We start from the raw sequence: 16,328 nt of genomic DNA, 5'->3' as shown, positions 1-16,328 counted from the left end.
GGAACGAGAGCGATGACCTGTTTCTTTGGTGGTAGAATTGATCTTTTCGGGTCTTTCTGACCTTAAGTTTCTTCCCCATATTTGCTGCTTTACTTTTACGCCGGACTCTAACACACACGTGTCACGTTAGAGGTGCTGCAGAACAGCGTTCATGATTAACAGGCTTCTGTGTATTTTTATTTTTCGTGCGTTCTGTAAACACTTAAATGAAGGACAGCGTGGCCACTGGGCACGCACGAATTCCTTTTGATGAGAAATGATGTAAGAGTACTTCACGGGGCACCTTCTTAAATGTCAAAATCTAGCCCTGAGATCTCATCACATTAGATCTTGTGTGGACCAGCGTCTCATGGTGTGTTCTAATTAGCCAGACCCAGCCACGTGTGAAGGATGACTGCTACCTTCAGGCAGCGAGCCATCTGTAGGAACCGTCACCTCAGCAGTCATTAATGATGGCAGAGACGCATGCAGTTCACCCCTGAGGTCGATAACAAAGAATCTAAGGCAACCAGTAAAAATCTGGCTCCATTCGACCAGTTCTAGTATCTTTTAACCATACTGGTGTTTGTGGCAAAGACATGTTTGAGTTGATAGGGATTGGTTTTGATTTTTCCGCCACATCGACATCTGTGAATACATGTTTTCCCCAACATTGTCTGTGTTTCTTTATGCTTTGTCTTTGCATCTTATGGTTTGTTAGTATGATCTCTGACTTCTGTGTTTGCCTGGTTGTACCTGCAGGCATCGGGCCAGTGCTTGGCCTGTTGTTCATCCCCCTGATCGGCTCAGCCAGTGACCAGTGCAACAGCAGTTACGGCAGGAGGCGGCCTTTCATCTGGCTGTTGTCGATGGGAGTCCTTCTGGCGCTTTTCATTATTCCCCACGCTGACGTCCTGGCAGCCCGCGTTGCATGGGGTGGCCGCACGCTCCAGGTGTGTGAAATGTTTGTTTGAATTTGAGTTTTTCAGACAAAGGGTAAATTCTTCCCGAGAGTTTATTCGTTTGAAGACTGTGTCCTCCATATAACCTTGCGTTTCCTCTGTGTTCCAGGTGGGCTTCCTGATCCTTGGTGTTGGGCTCCTTGACTTCTGTGGACAAGTTTGCTTCACACCGCTGGAGGCTCTTCTGTCAGATTTGTATCGGGATGAGGAGGACTGCAGCCAAGCCTTTGCCATGTTCTCCTTCATGGTGAGCTTGGGAGGCTGTGTGGGTTATTTGCTACCTGCGCTGGACTGGAGTCACGGCCTCCTCTCTGTTTACTTGGGAGGCCAAGCAGAGTGCCTCTTTTCCCTCCTCATCCTCATCTTCATCTCCAGTGTGCTAATCACCATGAAGGTGTCCGAGGAACCCTCTTGTGCCAACAGCGGTGCGGGAGAGTCGGGATCTCTACTGGAGCCGGGGACCGGTGTGATGGAGGCCGGCCGGTGTGGCGTGCCACGCTCGTGCTGCTACCTGCTGAAGTGCAAGCTGAGGCTCCTCAAGTCTGGACCCCTGATGTGCTTACTGAGGACATGCTGGTCCATGACGCCGGCCATTTACAGGAGCTACTGCCACGTTCCACGGGTGATGAGGCAGCTGTGCGTGGCTCAGCTCTGCAGCTGGATGGCTGTCATGTCTTTTATGCTTTTCTACACAGACTTTGTGGGTGAAGGCCTTTATGAGGGCGTGCCCAGTGCATTACCAGGGAGTGTGTCCAAACAAAGATATGATGAAGGTCAGATTCCTCTTTTTACATTACGTGCATATGATGTAAGATTTATGTCTTGCATCTTTATAAATGTGTTTGTAGCTCTAGACAGTATGGCATTGCCAAAAAAAAGTCTTAAATGCACAAATAGCTGATTACCGGTGCTCGTTGTGCTAATCGGATGCAGGACGTGTCCTCCTCTTTTTGTCATCGTGGCACACAGCTGACCTGGAATCCCGTGTATCTGTTATCATGCATCCGTTTCTGGTCTGTCTCAGGGTATCTGATATAGACAGAAACGATGGCTGAGACTAACACACCGATACAACACTGCAGATAGGATTGTGAGCGTTTTGTGAAGTTTTACCTTTTTTTTTTTTTTTTAAAAGCATGTCAAGTAAATCCACTCCAAAATTTCAGGTATTGTGCTCCACTCCTGCTTAGGGCTGTGCGATATGCCGAAATATATCGGATGACAATATAAAAAAATGTATTGTTTCATAATACAGTCTCGCTTTTATTTCTTGCTGTCGTAAAACGCCATTTACTGCAATATTTCTTCATTGTTTTAGATGACTGTTAGCAACAGTCACTGCGGCACCACAGAAAGACCAGCCAAACACATCGACAAGCTCGTTTCTAAACGAGGGGCTGCGCTGTGCAGAAAACTGCAAATTACGCAGCAAAAGGGTCCCCACCACAGAAAGCTGCTGAGCTGTTTGATTGGACCCGAGTGACCAATCATGCCAGGCAGAGGCAGGACTTGGTGCCAACCAACTTTAGTTATTTTTATTTATCAAACATTTAATTTACAAATGAAATTTGAATTAATTTTAGTTTACTTAATTTGACAGTTAAGCCATGTAACATTTTTTCTGTTATAGCCTGCTATTAAAACTGTCACCATCATCACCCACAAATATATTATTTACTTTAAGATCATATAACCATACAAGCCCACGCGTGTTCTGACGTCTGGGTTTGTGCTTTTTAATGTGCAAACGTTTTCCTAAAGTGCAGCTGTGCCCAGAAAATGTTATTACCTAAAACAAAATGCAGCAAAGCAGTAATGGAATACATTTTCATTACCTCCTCTCACTACAGCAGGGATAAAGATTTCACTACTCAGTTTTTCTAGTCAGTCAGTCAGCCACCACATGAGACAGCCACTGGGGGGCGTGATGATCAGTCTCCATGAGGAAGTGGCATCAAAGCAGAGATGATATCTGAAGGATTCAAATGCCACTTCATTGCCAAACACTCATTTCTACCATCAAGTACCTCACCTCTCTGCCCAACATCTTTCAACAGAGGAATAACACTGGCCTCCCTCTTTGTAGGAGGACCGCATCTCTGCAGGATGAATGGCTCGATGAATGCTGTGGAGAACAGCCTGGATCTCTGAATGCTCTTGTGCATTTCTCCATTACCTTAGTACCTTGTTAGGGGCTAAATTCTTGGTGAAGTCACTCAACTCTCTGCAAATGGGGGGTACATTTTCTGTACCACCCAACCAGGCATATGAAGCCTTTCAGCTCACCCTTCCTCTCAGTGGAACAGGAAAGGACTGGATAGCATCCATTTTCCCAGCTTGTAGCTTGACCCTGCCTAACTAACAACAAAGCTCAGGTACTCTATGGGTACCTGTGCAGCGGCGAGGGCTGATGCCCAACCCAAGAGGCTTTATGTTGTAGGATTTATTTACTCTTCCCAGTCCCAACTGTACACCACCACATCATCCAGATATTCTACTGAAAATTCGGACATATCGCTCAGCAATTCAGTCACTGAAATGTGGCTGGCGCCCCCTGGAGGCCAATGATATAACTAAACGGGTACATACCCTCGAAGGCTGTGAGTTCTCTTACCTCTGGTGCTGAGGCCAGCTGCCGATATCCTTTAGTTCAGAGTGCTGATGTGTTTAGGTCCAGGATGTTTTTCCTAACAGATCATCGATTCCAGGCGTGAAGCACGGATCAAAGTCAGACATGGAATTTAAATATCTGAATTCAATACAAAATCTCTGCATCTTTCTTTGGCACCAGATCAATAGAGCTGCACCACTCACTACTGGAAACGTCAACTTTCTGCAGCACTGGTACCAATCACTCTGGAATCCTGTAGCTTCTCTCCTGAACGGAGCGTCTTCCAGCTGACTTGTATTTATATCTGGACAAGAGCCGTAAACGCTGGGGTCCCACCAAAGAAATCTGGGTGTAAGAATGGTTTGCTGCTGGGGACGGGACAAATGAGATGGGTCAACTGAAACTGCCTCTTCTTGGCTCCATGGGGAGATTTCTTAGTTACCTCCTCGTCATTTACTTCACAAACCAACAACTGACGGTGTACAGACTTCTGACAGTCCTGGAATGTAATTTGGTGGATTCATCCAGCCAGAAAAATGTATACCCTGCGTTTGACCTCCACCCCGCCCCCCCTGTTTACCTACTTGGTTGAGTAAAGTAGGTCAAAGCGGCCATTATCTATTTAAAATAACTTGAAAGTACATGTTCCCATACTTTTTGGCAGATTCCCAATAAATATCAAATAAATATTTAAGAGTTCTCGCACAAGTTTTTGCTTCTAAATATGTGTTTTCTTAAAGTACAACATTTTATCTGAAGCACAAATATGCTCAGAAAAATGACCATTATGACCTTAAAGAAAATATAATTTACTCTAAACCAGTAAGAAATCACCTGTTCACTACAGGTAGCTAAACCTGTCTAGCTGTCCTTCCGACACCGCTACCATATATACTATAAATGTATCCTTAAATCTGGGGATCCCCCCCCTTTACCTTTTGCCCTCTCTCATTTGACATTTTTATCCATCCATCCACATTCTTTTCATACTCCTCTTTGTCCGCCTCTTTCATTCTTTACTTTGTTTACTTTCTAATTTTCTTCTGTTCCTAGTCCCGGTGCTTGCTGGACCATGAGGAATGTCACACTCAAAAAGCATTAATGTCAAGGAATCGGCACACAAAGAGCGTGTTCATTCAAGTCAACTAGACGGCCAAAGCACACATATCTGAGGTCTGAGTTTCATTTGTTTAATCCGAAATGCAGCGACTGTTATTACGCCACATCCTTCTGTCTGCAGATGTTCCTCCGGATGACGGTGATCTGTGTTGATTACAGTTGCATGGCCCCCTTTTTTTCTTAAGAGTAACCACTGTGCATTATCTGTAACATCTGTACCACAGAAAGTTGTCTTTGCACAGTACAGCTGAATCAGCTGTACTGTGCAAAGACAACTTTGCACAGGTCGCATCAGAGCATCAGGCCGTATAGTGTGAGACCTGCATCGTGACCTATGAACTTCTAACCCCTGCGATTTAATTGTACAGTTTGAGCAGGAGCTGAATAACGTGACTGAAAAAAATCACAGTGTTTGCCCAGCTTAATGCAGACTGTTTAAACTAAACAAGCTGCTGTTTCACATAATAAACCCTGTCAGCCGCAGTATTGCCTTCTGTTTTAACAGTTAAAGCAGTAGAGACGAGCTGTTTGCATGTGCGTGGAACTCTAGCGTCATTAACCAGGTTAGCTGTTAGCTTACAGCTCACGCTAGCTAACCAGCTAGCAGTTAAAAGGACAGCCGAAGCTGCACAAAACACCCACAAACTTATCTCACTACAACGTAGCGCCGAAAACATGACTCGCAGCTCGACACAGCTACTGTAACATAAGACTGACATCCAGCTAACCACAGCTAAAAGATATTTAGAGAAAACTTACTCAGGTTACACGAGCTGAGTTGTTTCACGCTGAAAAGTTGTTGTTTTGTTCTCACTGAAGACACCGGCACTGAAGACAGAGCTGTTCTTTTGTGCTGCTTTTAAGCGAAACATCCTTTGTATGTGAGGCCAAGGCTGTTCATCCTCTTCAGCTCTAGCGTAGACGACTGGCTCTGCCATGTTTTCATGTTTCTTCTTTCCGTGTGTCGCTACTTTGAAACGCTTGGGCCGCTCTGCCCGCCACAGTTTCAAACTGGTCATGTGACTGCATGGCCACATCTGATTGGTAAAAAAGTTACCGGAAACTCCACTGGCGGCATGTTATCTAATGTGTTAAACTAATTACTTTTTCAAAAAGTAACGAGTCGAATTTTGCAAATGTAGCGGAGTAAAAGTACCGTTTCTTCTTCACAAATGTATTTAAGTAAAAGTAAAAAGTATTGTGCAAAAAAGGTACTTTAAAAGTACATTTTTTTCAAAAACTTACTCAAGTAAATGTAACAGAGTAAATGTAACTCGTTACTACCCACCTCTGCAGCTGATTCAGTAGCATTCTGGCTCCCTCCCTTATCTGTCAGGGCTACAGTTTAGTGCTCATTACATGTGGTAGTGTTTGAAAATGGAGCTCATTAACTTTGCTTTCCAGGAGTAATATCATAAACATACTCTTCCATGTTAAGTTAGCTGCTGCTTGCTATGCTACTGAACTTGACCCTGACTGTTTACCAAGAGCACCTGGAGGTCAGAACCACAGCTGGGAGAAATAAATAAATAAAGACATTTAACCCTTTAAAGCCGGTTGGAGCCGGTGTTCTGCACGCTCCGTTTTGCGTAACTATTTTTAAATCCCGGTAGCACTGCAACCATGTGAGCTAGCGCAATAAAATTGTTTGCATATGAAACCGGAGGAGTTGTACTTGCATCTTATGCCATTAGCTTGTCCTAAGTCACAGTTTCCTTCCACATATAGCTTTGCAAAAACTGCATAAAAAGCACTTGCAGCAACAAAAACATAATATTCCAGAAACACGCTTTGCCGATCCGATCAGCTGTTTGTAACACTTCCTACACTTCCGCCAGGACATGGCGAACCATCGCATGTCCGCCATGTCCTGGCCAAAACCGGAAGTGACGTCATTTTGCGGAAATGTAGTTTTTTACCATCAGGGCCTCATGAGCCTATACTGGTGTTTTTTTTAGAAGAAGAAAGTGTGTACATTATTGTACTTTATTGAGCCCCGTGGGGAAATTGCTCTCTGCATTTAACCCATTCACTCAGTGAAGCAGTGGGCAGCCATTGGGCGCCCGGGGAGCAGTGTGTAGGGACGGTACCTTGCTCAGGGGTACCTCAGGGTAGCTGTTAAGGGGAATCGAACCCCCGACCTTCCGATCATGGGGCAACCACTCTACCTACTGAGCTATCCCTGCCCCTACTGAGCTATCCCTGCCCCTACTGAGCTATCCCTGCCCCTACTGAGCTATCCCTGCCCCTACTGAGCTATCCCTGCCCCAAAAGTTATGTTTGACTTTATGACTTTCTGTGTGGTTTCTGGGATGCTGAGGACTCATATTGCACTGCTGGAAATAGTTTATTTTGATGCACATGCTGTTTTTTTGCAAATTTGCACTATAATATTTATTTTCGTTTTTCCTGCAGTATATAGAAATTGGTGTATTTCAAAAATAAAACTATGAAGACACTCAAAATAAATTTCTTGTGGTGGGAAACTATTTTGTGCAACTTTTTTGTATCTACAGTTTTGAGGGATAAGCCTCTTAAATTTCTCTAACTAGAAATATATGTTAAAAAAACAAAAACGATTTTTAAATTTTTTTGCAGTTTATTGCACTTTTTTTTCGCAATTTATGTAATTACTATGCACTTAATGCAGACATATTACGGTATTAAAATCTGGGCTATAATGGTTGTATTGATGTACATCAACTTGAAATGCTCCCAAAAATGGCTCCACAGCATGTAAAAATATAATATAAGCTCTGGCGGACTTGGTTCTATGGTAGGTCTTAAAGGGTTAAGCATGAGAAACTTGGAAGGACAAACTGGGAACATAAAAAGCAAGTCCTTTTTAAAATAAAGTCTTACCACTGACTGTTTTTGCCCTTCTTTCCTTTTTCTGGGCAGCAAATCTCATTACTAAACAATTCTGAGAATCTTTATAAAGATGGAAATGTTTTCATTTTAATATTTTGAAAGCGAGAGGATGAAATTAAATGGGCAATGCTATTATTAGAAAATTATATTTACAGTGTTTCTAATCATTATATACTGCTTTTGAAAAACTGTCTACTGTGACCTGTAATATCAAGACTTGTCTCTCTGGTTTTAGATGCATCACATTGTTAAAAATTTCCACTTATTGTTAACATTATTTAAATTCAATTCAGTTTTATTTATACCGCGCCAAATCACAACAACAGTCACCTCATCGGAAGGTAAGGTAAGGTAATCGGAAGGTTGCCGGTTCGAGCCCCGGCTTGGACAGTCTCGGTCGTTGTGTCCTTGGGCAAGACACTTCACCCGTTGCCTACTGGTGGTGGTCAGAGGGCCCGGTGGCGCCAGTGTCCGGCAGCCTCGCCTCTGTCAGTGCGCCCCAGGGTGGCTGTGGCTACAATGTAGCTGCCATCACCAGTGTGTGAATGGGTGGATGACTGGATCTTAATGCGGCAAATCTCCGTTAGCGAGTTAGCACGAATTGTCCCCGCCGTGTGGCTGCACGGCGTTGATGCGTTAGCGCGGTTAGGTCGTTAATGCATTAGTGCCATGCAGCCCCATGCACGGGGCAATCCGCGCTAACTTGCTAACAGAGATTTGCCTTCCTTTCATACGCCGATGACTCCCAGATTTATTTCCCACTTAAAAAGATAAATGGCTTCTCAGTAGACCTGCTGCTCAGATGCCTTGATGATATAAGGGCCTGGATGGCTTTGAACTTTTTACATTTTAATGAACAGAAAACAGAAGTGATGGTTTTTGGTGGTGCTTCTGAGGCCACTATTATAGATCTTGGTTCACTGGCACAGTATGTTAAACCAGTCATCACTAATCTGGGAGTTAAAATAGAGGCAAATCTTAAACTTGAAAGCCAGGTCAGAGCTGTTGTAAGATCTAGCTTTTTTCATTTGAGGGAATTACCCAAAATAAAGCCTATCTTATCGAAACAGCATTTTGAGACAGTAATCCATGCCTTTGTTACTTCTAGGCTGGATTATTGTAACGCACTTTATTTTGGGGTTAGTGATGCGTCCATTAGGCGCCTGCAGGTTGTGCAAAATGCTGCAGCACGTCTTTTAACTGGAACAAAAAAGTTTGAGCACATTACCCCAATTTTAATTTCACTCCACTGCACAGCAAATTCAAAAGTGTTAAATGTTTTGGTGTTAATAGTCTTCTTGCAAAAGTAGAGTTAATTTTACTCTAAGCAGAGTCACATTCTTTTAATGTAACTCTGAGGTGTAAAATGATAGTAGTTAAAATCGAGTGTTAAAAATGAGTGTTTCTCTGTCAAATCTGGAGGTGTTACAATGGAAACATTAACTCTTGACCTCTTAACTCTGAACTCCTAGAGGGGCTATGACACCAACAGAGTAAATTCACAGACTCCGCCCCCAGCACGGCTCCAATCGAAGCTGAAGTGAAGCCGTTTCAGAACATTTTGCTCTACATATTTGAGTTGTTTGCCCTGCTTGGTAAGTCATTTTTTCAAAGATTGTTTCAATTGTTATTAGCTTTTACTTCTGTGGCTCTTTGGAGTTGAGACAAAGCTGTGTGAAAGGCATTAGCCATGTTGCTCGCTGATAGCATAATATTCTGTTTTAGCTAGCTGAAAGGTATTGTTTGTGGGCAAATACCACAGCCTTGAAAAAAAGCTTGCATGTGAAATTTCAGTCAAACCTTTGGTCAAATACACCTAAAACAATGTGTAGAATGTGAAATGTTGGTATAATGGTGCTACTTGAAGCCTGAAAACGATCGCCCATAAAAAAGCGAGCAAACAGCAGTAGCAGACGTCCTGACTGGGTTCTACGTTAGCATTTAGATCCCTCCAGAGTTTTGTGCACACGGTTTAGGTAAAAATGAAAAAGGTTGAGGTTTTACATTTAGTTCAGTGTTACCTGTTGCCTGTGTCCTTGTCTTTTGGGAAAATACTTTACACAAGTAATGGCTCAAAGAGGATTCCTTTTTTTTTACTGTGCTGCAATTGTTTACTGGATTATTTGTGCCATTAATTAGTGTCAACTAATTTTTATTCAATCTCCGCACAGGATATGCTTGTGAAGATGGAATATGGGGGAGAGCAGAAGTGCGTTGAAGTTCCACAAAGGGATGAATGAAGGACATGCATATTGTATTGAAGAAATAAGTGATGAGATGCTGTTCTTTGCATTTACCATGTCAGACCTTTTGATAAACAAAATTCTAATGAAAGTGAGAACATGTACACTGTTACATCTTTCAGAAAATGTTTTGAAATTGTGGTGCACAGTTCAGAATAAATGTTTTTCAAAAACCATTGCATCTTTTTAGTAAATGTTTATTTCCAAAAGAAATTTCTAGAAGTTCAGAACAGTAAAATTCCCGCTTTTTAGAATGAATTAGAAGATAACTCTTACGTAGTTAAACTAAAATACTCTTTGAGAGTTAATATATAAACTCTTAACACCAAGTGTTAAATTATCAACTCCAGACAGATTTGGTGTTTAACACTAAATCAGAGTTAACGTACCAACTCTCCAAAAAGAGTTAAATTAACACTCTCTGGTGTGGACCCATATAGACACTTTAATAGTGTTGAAATCAAATCCGACAGTGTTAATTTGGACATGCTGGATTTGCTGTGTGGCTACCTGTATATTTTAGGATTGTTTTTAAAATTCTCTTATTTGCTTTTAAATCTCTTAATGGCCTGGCCCCCCCTACCTCTCGGAGCTACTACAACCATATACACCTCCCCGTTCCCTTAGGTCCGCCAATCAGCAGCTCCTTAAGGTACCAAAAACTAAGTATAAATCTAAAGGTGATCGTGCTTTTGCTGTAGTTGCTCCAAAGTTGTGGAATGATCTACCCTTGCATGTTAGGCAGGCCTTTTCTCTCTCTGAATTTAAAAGTCTTCTTAAAACATATTTATTCGCTGAAGCCTTTGGCATTGATTAGAGGGGTTGACTCAATTTGTTTTGACATGTTTCAATTTATTTTAGTTTTTTAGTTATTTCTTTTATCTTATCTCATTTTAATTTTCTTTACTTATGCTTTTAGCATGTACAGCACTTTGTGAACTCTGGTTTTATGTTAAAGTGCTTTATAAATAAAGGTGGTATGGTATATCAAACATCCTTGAAAGAGTAGTTGTCAAACAGCTAACAGATCATCTGCAGAGGAATGGTTTATTTGAAGAGTTTCAGTCAGGTTTCAGAGCTCATCACAGCACAGAAACAGCTTTAGTGAAGGTTACAAATGATCTTCTTATGGCCTCTGACAGTGGACTCATCTCTGTGCTTGTCCTGCTAGACCTCAGTGCAGCGTTCGATACTGTCGACCATAATATCCTATTAGAGCGATTAGAACATGCTGTAGGTATTACAGGTACTGCACTGCAGTGGTTTGTATCATATCTATCTAATAGACTCCAGTTTGTGCATGTAAATGGAGAGTCCTCTTCACACACTGAGGTTAATTATGGAGTTCCACAGGGTTCAGTGCTAGGACCAATTCTGTTTACATTATACATGCTTCCCTTAGGCAGCATCATTAGAAGACATAGCATACATTTACACTGCTATGCAGATGACACCCAGCTCTATCTGTCCATGAAGCCAGATAACACACACCAATGAGTTAAACTGCAGGAATGTCTTAAAGACATAAAGACCTGGATGGCCGCTAACTTTCTGCTTCTTAATTCAGATCAAACTGAGGTTATTGTACTCGGCCCTGAAAAGCTTAGAAATATGGTCTCTAACCACGTTCTTACTCTGGATGTCATTACCTTGGCCTCCAGTAACACTGTGAGGAACCTTGGAGTCATTTTTGACCAGGACATGTCCTTCAACACACATATTAAACAAATATGTAAGACTGCTTTCTTCCATTTGTGCAACATCTCTAAAGTTAGAAATATCCTGTCTCAGAGTGACGCTGAAAAACTAGTTCATGCATTTATTACTTCCAGGCTGGACGACTGTAATTCATTATTATCAGGAAGTCCTAAAAATTCCCTGAAAAGCCTTCAGCTAATCCAAAATGCTACAGCAAGAGTCCTGACAGGGACTAGAAAGAGAGAGCAGATTTCTCCTGTTTTGGCTTCCTGTTAAATCCAGAATTCAAAATCCTGCTCCTCACATACAAGGTCTTAAATAATCAGGCCCCATCTCCTCTTAATGACCTTGTAGTTAGAGCAGGGCGATATGGCCAAAAATATTTATCACCATATACATTTGAAAATTTGTGATAACGATATAACTGACGATATAATTAACACGAGACAAAATACTTTACGACTCCACAACTTTATTAGTGCAAAAAAAAAACCCATCAATGTATTTTCACTTAAACAAGCAGCTGTTTTTTATGTGCATTAATGTTATATAAAAATGTAACAGTGCAAATTCCTCGCTGACAGTTTAACCAAAAGGCGTTTCCAGTGGAAACTGGCCGACATATCCTCAGCATAACCATGTATAATATCCACAACACTTAAAAAGAGGTTATACACACACAATACGGTAATATTATGTTTAAGCGCAGTACGTATCACTCCGCGAGGCTCCGCCTACGATAGCCGTAATGCTCCCACAATGCATCAAGCGGTGCGGCTTGGTAGCTCAGCAAAGTCGCACTGAAACATTTGACAGATTTTCGAGCGCCGTGCACATAAAATCGTTTCGAGGTCAGTAAACACAACCAGAGTTCATACATAAGGCACACGGGGTTATAAGGGGCTCTGTCGACTTTCAGAAAAATCAAAGGATTGATTTTAAGTGCGCCGTATTTTCCAAACAACACGGTAATAACGACGGCCCGCTAGCATGCGCTACCAAAAATAGTGCTTTGTTGTGTATCTGACGGACGAAAGCTAAACCAGTTCCACACCAGTGAAGCTGCAGCATTTTTACAAACCAGTTCTGGTTCATCGTTTCATTCAACGATCCGCTCTCGCGCTTCTCATTCTGCGTCACCGCCATGTGCGTATGAAAACAAAGGCACTGCACATTTTACCCATATTTTATCACAATATTTCATTTTCTTATCGTTGCCCAACATTATACCGGTATTACCATGAACGGTATGATATGGCCCAGCCCTACTTGTAGTAATAATAATAATAATAATAATAATAATGGATTGGATTTATATAGCGCTTTACAATACCACTATTCATTCACTCTCACATTCATACACTGGTGGAGGCAGCTACAGTTGTAGCCACAGCTGCCCTGGGGCAGACTGACAGAAGCGAGGCTGCCATATCGCGCCATCGGCCCCTCTGGCCAACACCAGTAGGACCATATCACCCTATTAGAGCACTTCGCTCTCGCTCTGCAGGCCTACTTGTTGTTCCTAGAGTATTTAAAAGTAGAATGGGAGGCAGAGCCTTCAGTTTTCAGGCCCCTCTTCTGTGGAACCAGCTTCCAGTTTGGATTCAGGAGACAGACACTATCTCTACTTTCAAGATTAGGCTTCAAACTTTCCTTTTTGCTAAAGCATATAGTTAGGGCTGGACCAGGTGACCCTGAATCCTCCCTTAGTTATGCTGCAATAGACGTAGGCTGCCGGGGATTCCCATGATGCATTGAGTTTTTCCTTTCCAGTCACCTTCCTCACTCACTATGTATTAACAGACCTCTCTGCATTGAATCATACCTGTTATTAACCTCTGGCTCTCTTCCACAGCATGTCTTTATCCTGTCTTCCTTCTCTCACCCCAACCAATCACAGCAGATGGCCCCGCCCCTCCCCGAGCCTGGTTCTTTCGAAGGTTTCTTCCTGTTAAAAGGGAGTTTTTCCTTCCCACTGTCGCCAAAGTGCTTGCTCATTCGGGGTCATATGATTGTTGGGTTTTTCTCTGTATCTATTATTGTACGATCTACTGTACAATATAAAGTGCCTTGAGGCGACTGTTGTTGTGATTTTGTGCTGTATAAATAAAATTGAATTGTTATGGCGTTAACGTCATTTTAACGAGATTAACACTGACAGCACTATTATTAACACATAGTGAGTGAAGAAGAAACACCCAGAACCCCCCAGCAGCTTGCACCTATTGCAGCATAACTAAGGAAGGATTCAGGAACTTTGACAATAGTGAGTAAGATTTGCTGTTGGTCAGCCTGTGACACCCCCTCCAAACAGCCCATGCCTTGGGTCAGCCTGTGTGTGTCTCTTTTCAGCATTATTCTAAACTTGATGCTGTGTAACGATTAGTCAGACCAAACTAGGTGTCCGTGCTGCAGAGTTCAGCAAACGTCACTCCAAGGCACTTTTTTTCACTAGAATGCTTTCTAGAAGGAGTCAGTGCAGAATATTCGACTGCAGCTGATGACATAAATCCATCTTTTATCGTCCTTCACTCGTTTTGCTCGTTCTTATACTTTCTGGACGCTGTTGTTTCTTTCAGGAATCCGTATGGGCAGCATGGGCCTGTTCCTGCAGTGTGCTACCTCAACCTTTTTCTCTCTGGTTATGAGTCGTTTGGTTCGGCATTTGGGATCCCGGTGGGTTTACCTGAGCAGCATGGTGAGCTTCACAGTCTCCGCTTTGGTCATCTGCCTGTCCAAAAGCGTCGTCTTGGTCACTGTAATGGCAGCTCTCACTGGCTATGCATACGCGACACTGCAGACCCTCCCTTACACACTCACCTGCCATTACCACAAGGAGATAGAGGTAAGTATAGAAGTAAGAACTGGATATTCAAAGACATGTTTTAGATGATTACAGTCAATGATTCCTTTCTCATTTCAGGTCTACATGCCAAAAAGAATAACCAAAAGCAGACATAAAAACGGTGTAACAGCCATGCGGGACTCTGTGTATTTGACTCCTGTGGAAGAGGAGGGTGGACTGAACCACCAAACGGGGCCTCCTTACAGGCACGCCTTGTTCAGCCAGGACAGTTACGAGTACTACCCCGGCCCGCAAAGCCAAAACGGTTCGTCTCACAGCGCCAACGCTCCCGAGCAGGACGAAGCCGAGTCGGGCTTTGAGAAACGCGGTGTGGGCTTGGACTTTGCCATCTTAGACAGCACCTTTCTCCTCTCTCAGGTTTTCCCCACCCTCTTCATGGGCATGATTGTTCAGTTTGCTCAGTCCGTCACTGCCTATATCGCTTGCTCTGCCATCTTTGGAGCTGTCGCCATCTACCTGGCCAGTCAGATTGTCTTTGACCAAAAGGACCTCAGAAACTGAGTGATGGGATCGCCAATAATCAACCCTTCAGGTTCCACGAGTGGTACTCGCTGCACTACTGTTCCCAGAAAGCCTTTTGCTAGTAACATTTTTTTGCTTTCAGCGACACTCTGCATTAAGGTATATCTGTTAGCGTGTGGCGTGTGAAACTGGCTTACCGAAGATAAAGTCAGGAGCCGTTTGCCGTGTTATAGCAGGAATTATCTGCTACCAGAAGAGTCACCACCTGCTCAGGTCCGATGAGGTACAGTGTGTACTGAAACCTATTGAATTCAACAGACGTGTCTCTTTAAAACTGTCACGGCATAATTTCTGTCCACCTTTTTCCTCAGGTACCTTCAAACAGATTTACTGTACAACCCGTCAACCTCGAATACACCAACTAACTTTTCTGAATCGTATTTTTTAATTATCTTAAGCTACGGTTTTACACAGTGCAGTCGGTTTTTGTCTTTGCTCACTCGTCTTCACTGTCACTAAGGCATTTTCCATAATGGTCATCTTACATAATGACATTTAAAATTAAATTAGGTGAGCGTGGGGAGTCGTCAATCTAATGCAAGATGGCAGAACAGACAAATTGGTTTCTTCAGAAATATGCTACTTTATTCATTAATTTGAGAGCCTCCAGAGATGGTCTTGCCAACTCTGTATGATCTCTTATTAGACCGTCCCTTCCTGCTAAATGTCATCATCTTTCTACTTTATAATCGACCTTTTTTCTGTCAAATGTGCTTTCGTCATTACACTTGTCTAGTCTCCACCATAAGTAAACTAACTCCATACGTGGGTGGGGTACATATGGGGATGTGGTAGTTCTGTTGGGCCATCAGTATCCATTTCTCCTCCTGGGATTGGTCACGTCCAGGAGGACGATGGCATGTGGGAGTCACCGAAAGGTGAAAATGTGACTCATTTTCTTCAGTCACAGCATCTCATCCTTATTTAACACCTATGGGAAATTTTGTACCAGTGGTAGACGGCAATCGCGTGCACCGTCAGGGTGTTTCATTCCTGCTGTATATTTCCAAAGATTTGGAGCGGCAATGCCAAGGCCTGTTCTGGCCCAAAGCCTTATTAGGAGACCTTTTTTTCTTTCAGCAGTCAGTGAGCTATACTCTGAGTCTCCTCTTATCCCTCCCTTCCTCGTCTAGTGCCATCTTTTAGTGCTGTTTACTGCGAATATTTGCATACATTTTTACTGTATAATCCCTATGGGAATTTGTTATGCAACGTGCTGAAGTGAAGTTTCTGACTGTGATGATTTAGCAATTAGGCTGTTCAGCTGAATGGGAATATCGCATCAAATGTCCTTTGTGTAGATAATCAAGAGAGGTAATCTAGACTAGTGGACTGCTTATCCTGTCGAGTAATAATAACACACTTTCCCCGTTGCCTAAGCCCCGTTTAAGTTTTTTTTTTTTTTTTTTTTTTTAAATGACAATCTAGGACATCCAGATGGGCTTGTTATATAATCC

At 42.7% G+C, this 16,328-nt stretch overlaps 1 protein-coding gene across 5 annotated transcripts in view; it reads left to right on the top strand.

Moving 5' to 3' along the window:
- The window catches only part of LOC308392362 (solute carrier family 45 member 3), a 47,171-nt gene extending 30,889 nt beyond the window's left edge, over window positions 1-16,282 (top strand). For all 5 annotated transcript variants that reach the window (XM_080875347.1, XM_080875348.1, XM_080875349.1 and 2 more), the window contains 4 exons: window positions 742-932; window positions 1,051-1,714; window positions 14,063-14,328; window positions 14,407-16,282. In XM_080875347.1, the coding sequence (XP_080731473.1) occupies window positions 742-932; window positions 1,051-1,714; window positions 14,063-14,328; window positions 14,407-14,850 (1,565 nt within the window). In that variant the 3' untranslated portion in view covers window positions 14,851-16,282. The remainder of the gene's footprint in view (window positions 1-741; window positions 933-1,050; window positions 1,715-14,062; window positions 14,329-14,406) is intronic.
- The last annotated feature ends 46 nt before the right edge of the window (window positions 16,283-16,328 follow it).

Source organism: Rhamphochromis sp. 'chilingali' (assembly GCF_963969265.1).
Source record: "Rhamphochromis sp. 'chilingali' genome assembly, chromosome: 2".
Classification (NCBI taxonomy): domain Eukaryota; kingdom Metazoa; phylum Chordata; class Actinopteri; order Cichliformes; family Cichlidae; genus Rhamphochromis; species Rhamphochromis sp. 'chilingali'.
The sequence above is the reverse complement of the archived record's forward strand: the minus strand, read 5'-3'. Positions and strand labels throughout refer to the sequence as shown.